Below are 16,163 nucleotides of genomic sequence, written 5' to 3'. Positions count from 1 at the left end.
TTACCATATTAAACATGAAAAACAGTGTCTGTTTCATTTCATCAGAAGTACAACTTCATTTTCTACTATAAAGCAGCTCTCCAGTGTGTTCATGTTTTCACTCACCGGACGTCTGACCTCAACGGATTGAACAGGAGAAATGAATTATTGAATAAATGAATTATTACCTATTATGTAATCGCCACGGACCAATGGTAGTACAAAGGTGGTTACCAGTCGTAGCGAACTTTTCTGGCAAGCTGTTTTGAACCCCCAAAACAAACTCCATACAAAGTTCGGTTTGGACAGATTTTGTTCGAAATGACGTCACTGTAATTCGTTGTTCGATTTCACTTGAAGTATATCGGGACCTTACGTTTTTTGGCCCAGTGGGTCCATAATTTTCTTTCTAGGCCAAGAATTTTCATTTTGGTGCATCACTTTGCATTTGAAGTGTAATTCAGTCCTTTGTAACTCTTTATTGCTGGTGCAGGTGCTCAGTGGTCATGAGGGTCCGGTCAGCAATTTGTGCTTCAGCCCAGTCCAGTCTGTGCTTGCCAGTGTGTCATGGGACAAAACTGTCCGGCTGTGGGACATGCTAGACAGTTGGCAGACCAAAGAGACCCTGCGGCTCAACTCTGATGGCAAGTTCACAAAGTGACAGTTGATGTGAAACTATTCATAGAGAAATAGAGCAGGTGGATTGGAAAGAAAAGTTATTTAAAGATGTCTTGCACCTGTGCTCATTCAGGACTGGCTGTAACTTATCGTCCTGATGGTCAAGAGTTGGCAGTGGCCTGTCTGGATGGTGAGATCACATTCTGGAACCCTCAGACTGGAGGACAGACTGGCTGTGTTGTTGGCCGCCATGACCTGCAGATGGGACGTAAAGAGACAGACAAGATCACTGCTAAACAGTCTGCCAAGGGAAAGTAAGTCAGACAGTAGCAAATGGGCTTGGAAATGATCTAAAAAATGCAGAGGTGGAAACAGGGTGTCCTGTTTACAACCCAGGGTGTCCGCTGGGTTGTAAAAAGTATTAAAAGGTAGTAAATGAAATTGCCAAAATTAAGGGCATTAAAAAGTATTAAAAAGTAATAAACGTCATCTGACAAGGTATTACATTTTCGAACCCCCATCCAACTAGGCCTATGAGTTTCAATTTGTGTTAAGTGCAGGACTTTGTTCTAAAATTCGCGTGGATTTATTTATATATTGCGAGTAGGACCTGAGCGATATCATGTGACGACGTGTTCGTTCGTTCGCGCACGCGCTGAAACAAACTGGGTACCCGGCTGGCTTGCTGCCCAACCTGTTCGCGAGTTCACTTCTATTTCAGTCATCAGTCGGCCGCCAAAGCCATATATGATCGGTGAGTAGCCTAATGTAGACAACTGACTGCTGCGCTTGTGACAGGGTGCTTGTTAACTGAAAGAAGGAACAGAGAGAGCCCCGGCTGCGCGCGCGCACTCAATTCACTCTTGCTTTCTCTCCCTCGCTCATATTAATCAAAATCAATTGACACGATGCTAAAAGGTCAGAAGACCGAAGTTTCACGTGGCGCAATTGGAAATTTATTTCCCGCTGTGTGTGAATTGTGCTAAAAAAAACGTTGCCTTATCTTCTCTGAAAAGCGTTCCCCACATTCAGCTGACATAACCACACTTTCAATAAACGAAAAAATCTGTCCTAAAAAAACCTATTTGTTGACACAAATTGTATGCGATGTCCTAACTGATGGGATAACCACACAATGCGTATACGTCCGCTAATGACGCGTCACTTTAATAATTGGTTAAAACAACTGATCTGTCCTCACGGGACTTCTGAATCGGTAACACAATATGGTTCCATTTATTAAAATCTAGTTAACTACATTAGTTAACATGAACTATTAAACTGGGTTAGTTCACCCAAAAATGAAAATTAAGTAATTAATTACTCACCCCCATGCTGTACCAACCCCGTAAGACCTTCGTTCATCTTCGGAACACAAATGAAGATATTTTTGATTAAATCTGAGAGGTGGATCACTGCTACATAGGCTGCCTAAGGGAATGAAACTTGACGGCCCAGAAAGTCATTAAAGAAAATGTTTAAATATTCCATGTGCCTACAGTGGCTCAACTATAAGTTTATCAAGCGACGAGACTACTTTTTGTGCGAAAAAAACACATAAATAACGACTTTATTCGACTATTCCATTACTTCCTTGTGGGCCTTGAGACGAGAGTTGAAGAGATTTCCAGAACGCATGCGTGAGAACTGAGAAGAGGACGTTCTTCTTCTACTACTTCTTGTTCAGTTCTCGCGCATGCGTCGTGGAAATCTCTTGAACTCTCGTCTCAGGCCCACAAGGAAGTAATGGAATAGTCGAATAAAGTCGTTATTTATGTGTTTTTTTTCGCACAAAAAGTATTCTCGTCGCTGATTTCAAACTATGCTGTGCTATATTCAGTTGCCACTATGTCATATTCATATATTGTTCCCTGTGCTGTATGTAAAATTAGTGTTACTGTACCAGATTGCTGAGTGCCCTGTTGGTTACAGTGTTTCCTTTATTCAAATTTTTTCAAACAATTTCTATATTTGTGAAAAATAATGTAATATGATTATTAAAGAATCAAGAATTTGTCATCTAAAGTAAAGCTCAATTTATACTTCTGCGTCAAACTCACGCCGTAGCTATGTCGTAGGCTGTGTGTAGCACGCGTACCCTGACGTGCACCTCTCCAAAAATGTAACAATGCGTCAATTCTATGCGGACGCAAGCGCTGTGATTGGTCTGCTATAGGCATGTGCCGGTATCAAATTTTCATGCTGCGATTAATTGATTGAGCTTTTATCACGGTATACGGTATTATCACGATATTTTAATTGCACAAGAGAAACAGATGGATTGGGGGTATCTAAAAAAAAAAAACCTGTTACAATGTTAACATGGTACAATGACTGGTAGGCTACTGTTATTATTGCTTAACACAATTTTCACGATTTCAATTCTTGGATTGGATTTCAATCTTTATTCAATATTGACTCATTTGGATAAATATTAGGTAGGTAGATACTACAGTAGATAGCCTGCATTTAAATTTTTCTCAAGAAAAAATATATCTCACATAATGTAAACATACAGAGAGAAATTAAATGTAATGCGGTTTTCATTATAACAATAATTATGTAATGACAAGTAAATGTATATTAAAATATGTAATATAGTGCACATATTTAGCAAAATACTCCTCTCTATAGCTATTTTTTCTAGTCAACTTACGTGCTGGTCATTAAATGGTTTTCCTGAGGTAAATGTAACGTTCTGTGACATAATTGTTCTCCTGCAGTTTTATTGACCTCTTTCCGTGGTTGAAAAACACTGATTGATCGATATTATGTATACCTTTGGGTAAGTTGGTTAAATAAAAAGTAACAGATTATCGGTTTACTTGAACTGTCTGAGGCGCAGCGATCTGTCACGTCACATTTACAAGCGCCAAAACGGTATTTATTGTCTGAATTTCGTAGTTGGCAGCCCTGCGGGGGATAAATCGTCGGCAGAGTTCCTCCTTCCGCCATGCTTCTTCTCCATGTGAGGATTGTTTACATTAGACCAGCGGTTCCCAAACTTTTTTTCCTGCGCACCCCCTTCTATGTCCCAACCGGGTTGGCGCACCCCCAATCCCCACTTAAAAAAAAAATGCAACAAAGCTTTGTTTTATCGCCCTATAAAGACTCATGTTTAGTTTAATCATGCGCTAATAACCAGAACATGCATGACAATAACATCAACAAAGTTTCAATATAATGCAACAAAGCTATGCACAAGCTTCCACTTTTAACCATTTCACACATAAATTTAAAATATTTTAACTGACCCCCCAGCGTGAGTTTTTTAAGGCGACCGTTATTTAGAACTTGTCACTTTAATGTTTCCATGGTGACGCGTCATTCCTTGTCACGTGACACAGCGCAACCACAACACAGCGCTGAATGAATGATCTGCTCGGATCTGTTGGATTTACAACACGTGACGTCAATTCCTCCACTTCTCACGAAATACATGAAAGTAAGAGGCCGGTGAACTGGGAGAAGAATAGGGTAAAATGTGAAGCTACGTACACAATGTGTATCTGATATGAATAAAACATGTCGTCTTATTATAATGAAAAGGATTAATATTGCCGCTTCCATAGAAATCAGCTAAATCAAAATCATTGTTTTGCTAGTACTTACGTGTATTTAAATGTCTGAAACCTAAAATAAACATTATGTGGTTGAAAACACTCAATGGTTGTGATATATGACGGCAAACGCGTGAAAGCACATTTGTCACGTTAGCGGCTGCAGTGCAGAGCAGTGCGTAGAAGACAGCAGCTGTTTTCAACGTTTCTATCAAAAACTAATAAATTATAGTTTTTTTTTATTTAAAATAAAAGCGATTACAAAGGAAATGTTTACTGTTCATGGTTTTTATTTTATTGTATGGAAAAATCCCACTTACAAAACAGACCGCCATTACATTTTTCCTCTCGTGCACCCCCTGCTGGCGCGCACCACACTTTGGGAATCCCTGCATTAGACTATAGAGTGCGCACTGCCGCATGCACACAGTGCTTATACATGTGGGGATTCATTGTTTACATCAGAGTGCGCACGTGTTTTGCGCAGCATATACGCTGTGTTTTTTAAGCGGTTAATGGAAAATAAGCTAATGCACGTTCTAAAAATCTAAACTCAGATATATTATTTTTCACGGTATTTTGAAGTGCCCGCGATAACAATATTGTGCATATTCATTACTGCGATTTATCGCATTACCGAATACCGGCACATGTCTGCTAGAACCGCTCCCTCGGGTTTCACATGCTCCCTCTGCATGTGTAATTGCACATATACATGTATATGTATATACAAATTACTATTAATGAATGAATATGAAAACTAAATGAATAGGAAAAAAATATTTAAAATAAACATGCTTATACTTTAGATGGCAACTTTTTGATTCTGTAATCCTATTACAGTATTTTTCCACAAATAAAGTAGTAGTTTAAAAATCTATGAATAAAAAGTAAACACTGTAACCAATAGGGCACTCAGTAATCTGGTAAATTCGTGCACACTGGTAATAATTTTTTATTATTATTTAAATAAGGTAACACATTTTACATACAGCACACAGCGAAAATAGCATGATTATGGCGTAGTGGGCAACTGGATATAGCGCAGCATATTTTAAAATCAAGGATTTAAAGTTTGTCGATCGTATCGCTTTATGACTCCCTGAATTAACAACAGAATGAATTCTGAGGTGCCTAAATATTTCCACCCCAAATAAACTTGTTTTACCCTGCTGAACCTAGGTGTATTTAAAAACGGTATTAAAGGAGAACTCCGGCGCAAAATGAACCTTTGGTCTAATAAAACATTGGTACCTAGTCAACCGTTCTCTGAGATTTGTTTTCATGATAATCGAATGTAAAGAGTTTTATCTCTAAAAACTGTTTAGCGTATAACGCTAGTAATGGGGGTATTTAATAAGTAAAAAGAAATCGCTAGTTTATACCACTAACAAGGCTCAAAATAGCCCCACACGAACACAGTAACATAATGAGGGTCCCTACATGCAAAACGAAGCATTGAGAACTTTGTAAGTGTACAGACCGTTTAATAAGAAGATAAAGATAAAGACAGTCCACTTTGTGTATACAGACAGGAGCCATCTTTGGAAAACAGTCTCGACTAATCAAACCACGAACGACGTGCTAAAAGTGAGCTGAACTGTATGAAGTTCAGTGAACTTCTGAACTGTATGAATGGCGTTCGTGGTTTGACTAGTCGAGACTGTTTTCCAAAGATGGCTCCTGTCTGTATACACGAAGTGGACTGTCTTTATCTTTATCTTCTTATTAAACGGTCTGTACACTTACAATGCTCAATGCATTCTCAATGCTTCGTTTTGCATGTAGGGACCCTCATTATGTTACTGTGTTAGTGTGGGGCTATTTTGAGCCTTGTTAGTGGTATTAACTAGCGATTTCTTTTTACTTATTAAATGCCCCCATTACTAGCGTCTAGGGGTGGAACGGTACATGTATTCGTATTGAACCGAAACGGTACGGGCGTCACGGTTCGGTGCACGAATTTGCACGGAGAATACACGGTACAAAAAAAAAAAAAAAAACCTCTTAAATAGCGATAAATTTCGCTCAATTCGCTTTTGGTGTGACTGTGAACGCAGCAATGAACAGGCTGCGATCAAGATTGCAATGCTGGAGTGTGTGTGTGTGTGTGTGTGCGCGAGAGAGAGAGAGAGAGAGAGGCGCGATTAACAGTGTGTGTGTGACGTGTGTGTGCGCGCGTGCGAGAGAGAGAGAGGCGCGGGCGCGAATCGCGCGATCGAACTGTGTGTGTGTGTGTGTGTGTGTGCGCGCGCGTGCGAGAGAGAGAGAGAGAGAGGCGCGGGGCGGGCGCGAATCGCGCGATCGAACTCGGGCGTGTGTGTGTGTGTGAGAGAGGCATGGGCGATCAAACAGTGGAAACATAAAAACATACTCCGTCATTTTTTTCATACAGGACATCATTAAAACTGCAAATTGTTTACTTATATTTGTGTACACTCGCAATAAAACACAACATTGTGCTTTTGTCACACTCTAAACTCTTATCAAACTGTAACCTACAACTGTTGACAAAAGTTTTTAGTGGTAGTATTATTTTATACGGAAATCAATTATTTATAATTCAGATGAGAATAAAGTTAGGGTTAATTAAAATGAAGGAAACAAATATATTGATCTGAAATAGCAAATTAATTTTAAATTCATTCAGGTACAATTACCAAACATATCTCAAGGTCTTTTCGTCTTTTTAATAATTTAATTAATAAACTAATTATATAAAACTACTGTCAGTGCACTACAAATAAACTGGTTATATGCCTTTATTAATAAAACTTATTTAAAAAATACAAGGCTTAAGACATTTATATAAAAAGCCTTCTATATTTTTGTTTTGCTATTCACTCCATTGTACCGAAATCGTACCGAACCGTGACGTCTGAACCGAGGTATGAACCGAACCGTGACTTCTGTGTACCGTTCCACCCCTACTAGCGTCATACGCTAAACCGTTTTTAGAGATAAAACTCTTTACATTCGATTATCATGAAAACAAATCTCAGAGAACGGTTGACTAGGTACCAATGTTTTATTAGACCAAAGGTTCATTTTGCGCCGGAGTTCTCCTTTAATCGCTTATTTCCTCTAACTGTTTATTGTCTATTGTAGGTCTTTCACCTCCTTGTGCTACTCTGCGGATGGTGACTCGATTCTTGCAGGTGGGCAGTCAAAGTTTGTGTGCATTTATAACATCAAGGAACAAATCCTGATGAAGAAGTTTGAGATCTCCTGTAATCTCTCTCTGGACGCTATGGAGGTACTTGCTTGTTTGTACTCACTGCAGATTTAGACATAACACAACTGCTATTTTTATCATATTAAGAGTATTTCTTGAGTAAATTAGTTTATTAATAGTTGTTGTAGTCTACTAATTAACTTATTAAAGCAGTCATATAAAGTCATCTTTTGACATAATAGGTCATTGTGTGATTAAAAACATACTGTAAGTTTTAGAACTCAGAAGGTTAGGTCCTTGTTAGTCCAAAAACAGCTTTTATTGAAACCAAGCTCCAAAAATGATTGTTTTCCACTTCTAGGTTTTATTACATAATAGAGATGAATACAAAGGCTAGTCTAACCCCACCCCTGGAGACAGTCGATATTAGGGCTGGGCGATATATCGCATCACATTGTTATGCGCATCCCGTCAGTAAAGCCGGTTCCTTGATTAGTAGTAAATCGCCTTCACCTGCTTTCAGATGGAGCGGCATTTACTACAAAGAGCCGTAATTAACTGACAAGCTGAGCCATATCGCATTAATATCGCGGACGTATTGCCCGTGATATTAATGCGATATGGCTTGTCATCAGCCCTAGTCGATATGATCCATTTGAAATAATTACTTAATCTATGAACAGACAAATCCCATACTGAATGCCGTTAAAAATGGGTCAGATACATGCGACGTGCTTGCCTCACATTATTACCTAGTTCTGGCATGAAACTAGATGGCACAGGCTGATGTTCACTTTATAGCACTTTAACTCAGTGTTTCTCAACCAGTGGGTCACGACCCGGATCATTCTATAGGCGGTCGCGAGACTTTCTCTGTGTTCTGCGTTTCACAAAAGGCTCATACGTTTACATGCAACCAAATAATCTGTTAGTAATCGGATCGACGGCTCAATCGGACTGAAAAGCCTTCATGTAAACACCTTAATCGATCCGATTGAGTCTGTTTTACTGCCCTCACTATGTGTACTGATACATAGCTATGCAGCAAGCTTAACCCTCTGGGGTCTGAGGTGTTTTCGGGGTCCTTGAGATGTTTTGGCATGCTCTGACATTTGTGCTTTTTTCAGTTGCTTATAAACATATTAATGGCACAGGTGAAATTACACTCTATATAGCACACACAGGGCTACCATAATATGTGAGCAACATGTATGTACATGTTTGTATTTTTGAGAGAATATTGTTTATGCGTGGTTATTGAAAAAACTAAAAAATAAAGTTTCTAATATAAGGCCACAAATAACATACTAAATATTTGTCCAGAAGACTTTTGACTAGTGGATGTTATCGCCTAGAGTTTTTGCTTCAAATTGATCTGAAAATCATTCTGCCTATCCATTCACATAAAACAATAGATTGTTTTAAATTGTGAAAAACTTTTTTTGTTTGCAAAGGCAATATGCGGATGGGCGGAACGGCCCAACCCCCTCATGAATAATTAGGCAGTTCTCACCTGAGCAGTCTGCATACTAATGAGCCTTTCATTCAGGGGTGTCACACAAGAAAGAATGCAAGGACAATATATATACACTACCGTTCAAAAGTTTGGGGTCAGTGAGAATTTTATTTTTATTTTTTGGAGGAAAGAAATCAATACTTTTATTTATCAAGGAATAATTAATTTGATCGAAAGTGACAGTAAAGACATTTATAATGTTACAAAAGTCTTTTGAACTTCCTATTCATCAAAGAATCCTAAAACAAACAAAAAAAACTGTACAACTGACAGACCAACAACTGTTTCAACATTGATGATAATAATAATAAATGTTTCTTGAGCATCAAATCCTCATATTATACTGATTTGTGAAGGATCATTTGACACTGAAGACCCTGACACTGGTGATGCTGAAAATTCAGCTTTGATCACAGGAATAAATTACACTTTACTATATATTCACACAGAAAACAGCTGATTTACACTGGAGATAATATTTAATACTATAACTGATTTTTGTTGTATTTTTAATCAAATAAGCGCAGCCATGGTTAGCAGAAGAGAATTCTTTTAAAAGTATTTAAAATCGTACCGACCCCAAACTTTTGAACGGTAGTGTATATAAATAAATAAATGTTTATACACACACACACACACACACATATATATATATATATATATATACAAACATCAAAATATAAATGAAAGCCAAAAGCACATTTATAGTCACACCTTTTAGCCATCCACATACCATTTTTAGCCATCCACCGCGGTAAAAATAAACCAGTCGCATTGCAAAGTCGTTCGCGAAATGACCGCCAGGTGGCGCAAAGGGACATTTAGCAAAACGTAAGTGGGGCTAATGTCTATTAACAGTAGCCTAAGGATGAAATACTACAAGTTATGGTAATTTCCAAATAAGCCTACAACAAATTGTTGGTCATACAGATAAGAAATAATCTTTTAAAACTTTAAAAGGCTAAAGTAGGCCTACACTCTCACAGGCTAAAGACAAAACGTTTTCTCGCTCATGTGAGAAACAAACGTTTGGGTATTTCTCAGTGAGAAAATTCATAGCCGAGCGGTAGAACTTACGGTTCATCATCAAGATGACACGGGTTCAAATCCCGCACAAACATGGTCTGCTGTAAATTTTATATTTATTATTGCAGAGAGATTTGTCTAGCTCTAAAACTCTGTTACACCATACAGTTTTTTTTTTGCTTATATTTATAAAATACAATTATCATGCATTTCCATTTTTAAGGAACAAAATAGTATCCAACAGAACGACTTTGCATCTGTATAATAATAGGCTACCAATCGTAATTTCAAAAGCAGTTCTGTAAAAAAATAAATTATATATAGCCTATATATATAGGCTATATATTTATTATTTTTTTTATTCCAGGCTCTCACGCCACACCCCCGATTTCTCACGCTGAAGTGTCAACCCGGTCGGGCAAATTCCTGAAAGATATAGTTTATCTATAGATCTACCTGTTGAGCCACTCGTGATCGACTAGTTATTATACCGCAAATTAGTTAAAATATCCCGTAATCTATCTAGAGCGAGCGTGCATGCGAGACAGATATTGTGCTCCAAACCGTGCGCGCGCATGGCAGAGAGGTCTGTTCCCTACAACCTAGAGTTTTTAAAAACATGGTTTTAAGTAAAGTGTGATTTGCCAGGGGGTATTGTGATTTCCTTCTGGTCTAAACATCCCTGCTTCTGCTGAATTATTTTAATCCCCACACCCCTCCCTCCACAGCTAATCAATGCTATAGGCTACTTCACCAATATCAAATTTATAAAATAGAGATATGCAACAGGCACGTTTAAACGACAAACAATAAAATCAAAACCAGCGTTTCAGTTGTTCATTAGTTCCAGTGGCCTTAATGCATGCACGGCTTTTCAAATTTCACAAAGCGTGTTGAGATTATTTTGAATGAAATATTGAAGTTTATAATTAAGTGTTTTGGCACACCACGCCGAGTGGCCCTATGCATTTTTCTAAAGTCGGGTTTTATTCTGGCATGGTGAGTTAGTGTTTGACAAACGCAGCGGCGCGTTCATTTAGATTAATTTATTTTTCTCATTATTACAGCTAAAATAACTTAGTAGGCGACTCCGTAATTTTTTGGTCATACAGATAAGAGTAGAGTAGCTTACATCGTTCAAAACTGTAAACTTGTATTCATATTAGGCTAACGACAAAAACAGTAGGCTATATCTGTCGTCTCTGTCTCCGGGAACTGCGCGTCACAAAAATGAACCGAAAGCCACTTCAGCTCAGTCACGATAAGAAATCGGCTATGTCTAAAGCCTTTAAATGTCTAAATATTTAGGCTAATAAATGTTATCTGATTATAGGCTAATCCATATGAAAACGAGAGGTACAGAGGATCTACTCAAACATGTAATGTATGCGCTTCCCAATGAGAAAATGACAAGACAAGGGTGAAAATCTCGCTCTAATTAAATGTAGGCTAAATCGCCCTGAATTAAAATGTTAAAACCGATCAAATAATGTATTTGTCGAAATGTTGCGATATTGTTTCATTTAAGTTCATAATTGTTCTATAAATGTTATTTAATTTAGCAGCATTACCACGAAGCACCGTGTTTCGATATTTATTTGAATAATACAAAATAAAATAAAAACTTAAAGGGGTCATATAATGGCACATGCACTTTTACAAGTTGATTGTACTGAAATGTGTGTTGGCAGTGCCTGTACACAAACATCATATAATGATAAAATTCCATCCAGTGTTTTTGTTTTAATCTCCTTATATGTTTTCCCCTGCCTCAAATTGAGCCGTTCGTTTTTGTGACGTCAATAAAACGGACGCCCCTCCCACGATTGTTGATTGACAGCCGGGTTTCAACACAGACCCGCCCTCGCTCGTCCTGTCAATCATAGTCCGCGCGGCGCGGACCGGACCGGCGAGGTCATTGTTGATATGCTGGAGCACTGTCTATGAGCAGAATGGCGTCTAAGCGATTGTGGTGTTCTGTTCTTGGGTGTAATAACGAACACAGCAGTCATTTTAATGTTCCTAAATCCGAACCGCTGAAGACGCAGTGGCTGAGTTTGTTTTCGAAGGGAATATTCCCCACGAGCAACGTCAATGCTTTCATATTTGCGCGAATCATTTCACACACCAGACTGCTTATAAACGAGGGTCAGTATAAAGCTGGTTTTGCTAAGAAGTACCAACTATTCGTGTTCCTGCTGAACCTCCAAAATAACTGAAGTGAGTGTATCGTTTTATTAATCTTTAATATTTATATTAATCTTTGCAAATCGCTAGATGCACGCTTCACAATGAATGCGGCTAAGGCTTACACTCAGGGTACATTACGGCATGTTTTCTATGTACGACGTTCTCAATATAATTCATAATCCCACATCTATAATGAACAACGCGTTATGGTATTGTGTTACAAACGGTGTACACAGAACAGAGAGGCGGAGTCGGCAAAGCTCATGATCATTTAAAGTCATATGCACTGAAACGGCGTGCTGAAAACAGAGCTGTTTTTGACCAGGTAAAATAAGGGTTTTCTTACAATACTAATGAGAATTTTTTATTAAAGTATATTACAAAGTTTTAATTTAGACTCTAAAGAATCATATTAGCTTGTACAAAAATGGCATTATATGACCCCTTTAATTCACAAATTGCATGCCTGGTTGTAAGGATCCAAAGATCCCTGTAGACTTTAATATTGAGTTGAACATTTTGTTCATGACAACAAATTAACAAGCGTTTTTTTTAAGATTATATTTAGTTTTGCTTGGAAAAAGCTGCCCCAAATCAGTTTTATTTCATCAATTATTGAAATAATGAAATATTTAGTAATAAACTTTTATGACAGAAATATCACTAGGCTACATGTAATTCCATTTAATTCCTTCATTATCAACACTGTCTAGAATAGCGATTTAAGTGTGAATTGCGACTTCTCTTTGTGTTAAGTCAGCCTCAGACTCCGATAGCCTGTGGGGGGTTGGAGGGACAGTTGCTGGACAAAGGTGTTAATGTTCCTCTTTCATATGGAGAGTGTCGGATAGCCAGCCTGATGAGCAGGCAAAATTATTGTAAGGATAAATCTGTGTACAAATGTAGGCCCCATATTTTATTAAATTATAAATATTGTAGTTTATTTATTGTAGCCTATTTAAAGTTTTTTTTTTTCACACAAAATTTCAATTGAAGTTATTGTACGGTGAATTCAACAAGGCATGCTGTGTCTTTGAAGCAACAATTAAAGGCTAAATAATTTTTTCGTGATTTGTATGGCTGACACGCAGCGACATATAGACGTATTACTACAGTAGTATTATCAGAGCGAGGGAGACTAAATAAACTTGTTAAAAAGAGATCCAGCGCGAGAGAGGCAAAGAAAAACGCATGTTTTTAATTTAAATATGTTTCTTTGGACAATTTTCGTTTTGTATTGTTTTAATTGTTTAATTTAGCTGTAATTTCTTTGGCAATACAAATTTAAAATGTCGCAAGAATAAGATTAGCCTAGTGTTTCTTATTTTACATCGCAAAAGAAATAAACTCTAAACCCGATGCAACCCTGTTTTAAATTTTAAAAAACTGTCCCGACACTTTATTTAAACCTTGAAATGTTCGAACTTGGTTTCAAACATAAGTAATTTTTGTGTTCTTTTACATTACACAATAATTTAGCAGACTAAAGACGAGCTTCTTCTTTTTCATTTTCTGATGCAATCGGCTGACAATCTTCCTTCAGTTTTTGTCGTTTGTGCAGCGGCTGCGGTTCTACAGGAATGTAGCAAATTTACGTTGTAATGATATTTAAAGTCAAGAGTTTTGTTTTGTTTAATTAAGTAAACAGTTATAAACAGTTACCTATTTAAGCATCAAGGTGGTAAAATATAAACGCTGTAGGACAACATCGGTTAACAACATGTAGGCCTATGCTACATTGAGATTCGATCTCGGGTCGATTGAAGCTCCTCGAAGCTCGTGTTGTTGCGTTGATCACTGAGCTATACCGTCTGTACGCTGTGAAAGCTGTAAAGCCTCATTGATATAGCCTAAATGTTTTTATTGCACTGTTTTATGTTGAAATGTTTTCATTATTTATTCAATTACATTTCAGTAGCCTAATTTCAGTATTGTGATTATGAATTATTTTAACTACGTTTCACTTGTTGAATTCATCTGCTACCAGCTTTCAATCGCTCTGAATCAGCTGCGGTGCGGCAGCAGATTACGCATTAGAGAGAATAAACCGGAATAAACGAACACTTTCCAGAGTCTATGATTGTAGCGCCTCTTAGCGGTAAAAGGCAGCAAATACACCACACATTTTACCGCCGCGGTGGAACGGCTGATGTGGGCGTTGTCATGGCTTGCCTCAACATTTGCGTTTGAATAGCGCGCGTCCTCAGTGGGCGTGTCAGATTAACGCGTAATGAAGTGTAATGAGCTGGGGAAAAAAATACTGACAGCACTCTCTTTTCATACAGATTGCATAAACTGAGAATATTTGTTTTTTATATAAATTACATCATTTAAAAGAAGAGAATTCAAGCTTCATAAAGAAAAATCTCTCGTGCCTGTGTGACAAGTAATCGCGGAGTTACAGTTAATCTTAGGACGCGTTTCAGAATGGACTTCACTGACAGAGAGAACGCAGAACTCGCATCATGTTTGTTTTTCTTTATTTGGTGAAAAGCACAACACTTTGTTTTTATTGTGAGTATCCACAAAAAAAATCTAAACTTAACAGGATCTAATGATGTATAACCCTTAAATGTAAGATCAAAATCAACTGAGTATTTTGAGTCTCTTTTGCACTGATAAGAAAATAAACGAGCAGATCACGCCGGCGTGATTGCCGACCCCAGAGGGTTAACACTCCTCCAAAAAGTACCCAAGACAGAGCTGACTTCAAGTGCATTTAATGGAAGCGGTGTAAAACTGCAAAAAACAACAATAGAAATACATTAACTTACAAGACACTTAGAAGACGTTTATGCTCATCTGATACATCCATTTTCAAATATAGATAGCATAGCATACATAATAGCATAGACAACATTCCAATAGTCCAATTCAAATACAACACCACAATATATGACAAACACCAAACTTTCATAACATTATTGATTTTAGAAAACACTTACAGACAATGCCTTGTCAAGAGTGAAGTATGAATGGAGATGGAAATCATCTGTGTGCTCTTTCAAATGCCTGACAACAAATTGGCTGAACAGCACATGTACTACTTAGAGGCACGTTACCTCTAGGGGTCGCCAAATTGCGAACTGGAGCAGGGAACAGCATAGCACAATTCAAATGAAATTTTGATCGGATTGAAAGGGGTGGTTTATTCCTTTTCTAATCCGATCGAGAGAACATGTAAACACTTGATCAGATTGAAAACCGAAAGGACTGCGCATGTGCAATGACGTTGAAATAGCGTAATGACGTGCTGATCGAGCTTCCTGTTGAATAAAGTGTAATCTAAATGAGTGTCCCGTCATTATAAAATTCTCCTTTCACTCAAGCCCCTTTCACACAGCGCGTTGATCCCGGGAAATTGCCAGGAAATTGCCAGAACGCCTTCTGTGTGAACGCAAACATGACCCGGGATTGATGCCAGGATCGATGCCGGGTTGGGGACCTAGTAACATTGCCGGGATCAGTCCCGGGACGCGCGCTGTGTGAACAAAAGCCGTAACCAATGCCGTGTCGTAATGATGACGCTGAAGTGAAGTGAAAGCAGGCTAGTGAAACGGTACGTAATGCGCTAGTTTATGATCGAATCAGAGAAAAAAATGCACAAGCGTGGTTTCTCCAGAGAGAAATCGCAGCTCATAAGCAAACTATACATGCTGCTGAGACATTACATGTCACATCGATGTCACGTGTCTTTATGGGATTTTTACGGGTTGTGTGTGAACGCACCCTCTGATTCCGGAAAATCACTGGCAGTGTGAATGAACCAAAATCAAACGAACCCGGGTCAAATCCCGGGTCGCTTTATCCGTGTATTTTCCGGAATCTCTGTGTGAAAGGGGCTTCAGCGTCTGTGAAGTGGAGCAGGACCACGTCCCACCAGTCCTTGTTTCGGATTCTCATCCACAGACAACTGGTTTTGGGTGCGGGAGGGGCATTTTTACTGTGTTATCAATATAAGCTGCACGGCACAACGGTTCATATGCTCGTTGTCTCCAAATTCGGTTTGCCTCATAGTCTGCCTAATTATTGAAAATGTTTGTGTTTTCGTGAAATTAATTATAAGCATATACGGTGTAGCCTATGTCTAAAGAGGCAT

The 16,163-nt window shown here is 38.2% G+C and overlaps 1 protein-coding gene across 3 annotated transcripts in view; it reads left to right on the top strand.

The window, feature by feature from the left end:
- Nucleotides 1-16,163, top strand: part of pwp2h (PWP2 small subunit processome component) — a 41,842-nt gene that overhangs the window by 16,660 nt on the left and 9,019 nt on the right. For 2 of the 3 annotated variants that reach the window (XM_056254276.1, XM_056254277.1), the window contains 3 exons: nt 473-623; nt 731-911; nt 7,266-7,413. The exons of the other annotated variant lie outside the window; for it this stretch is intronic. In XM_056254276.1, coding sequence (XP_056110251.1) covers nt 473-623; nt 731-911; nt 7,266-7,413 — 480 coding nt within the window. The remainder of the gene's footprint in view (nt 1-472; nt 624-730; nt 912-7,265; nt 7,414-16,163) is intronic. 3 annotated transcript variants of the gene reach the window in all.

Source organism: Rhinichthys klamathensis, unplaced genomic scaffold, assembly GCF_029890125.1.
Source record: "Rhinichthys klamathensis goyatoka isolate OS25496 unplaced genomic scaffold, OSU_Roscu_1.1 h1tg000111l_1, whole genome shotgun sequence".
Lineage (NCBI taxonomy): Eukaryota > Metazoa > Chordata > Actinopteri > Cypriniformes > Leuciscidae > Rhinichthys > Rhinichthys klamathensis.
This window is presented reverse-complemented; position numbering and strand designations above follow the sequence as displayed.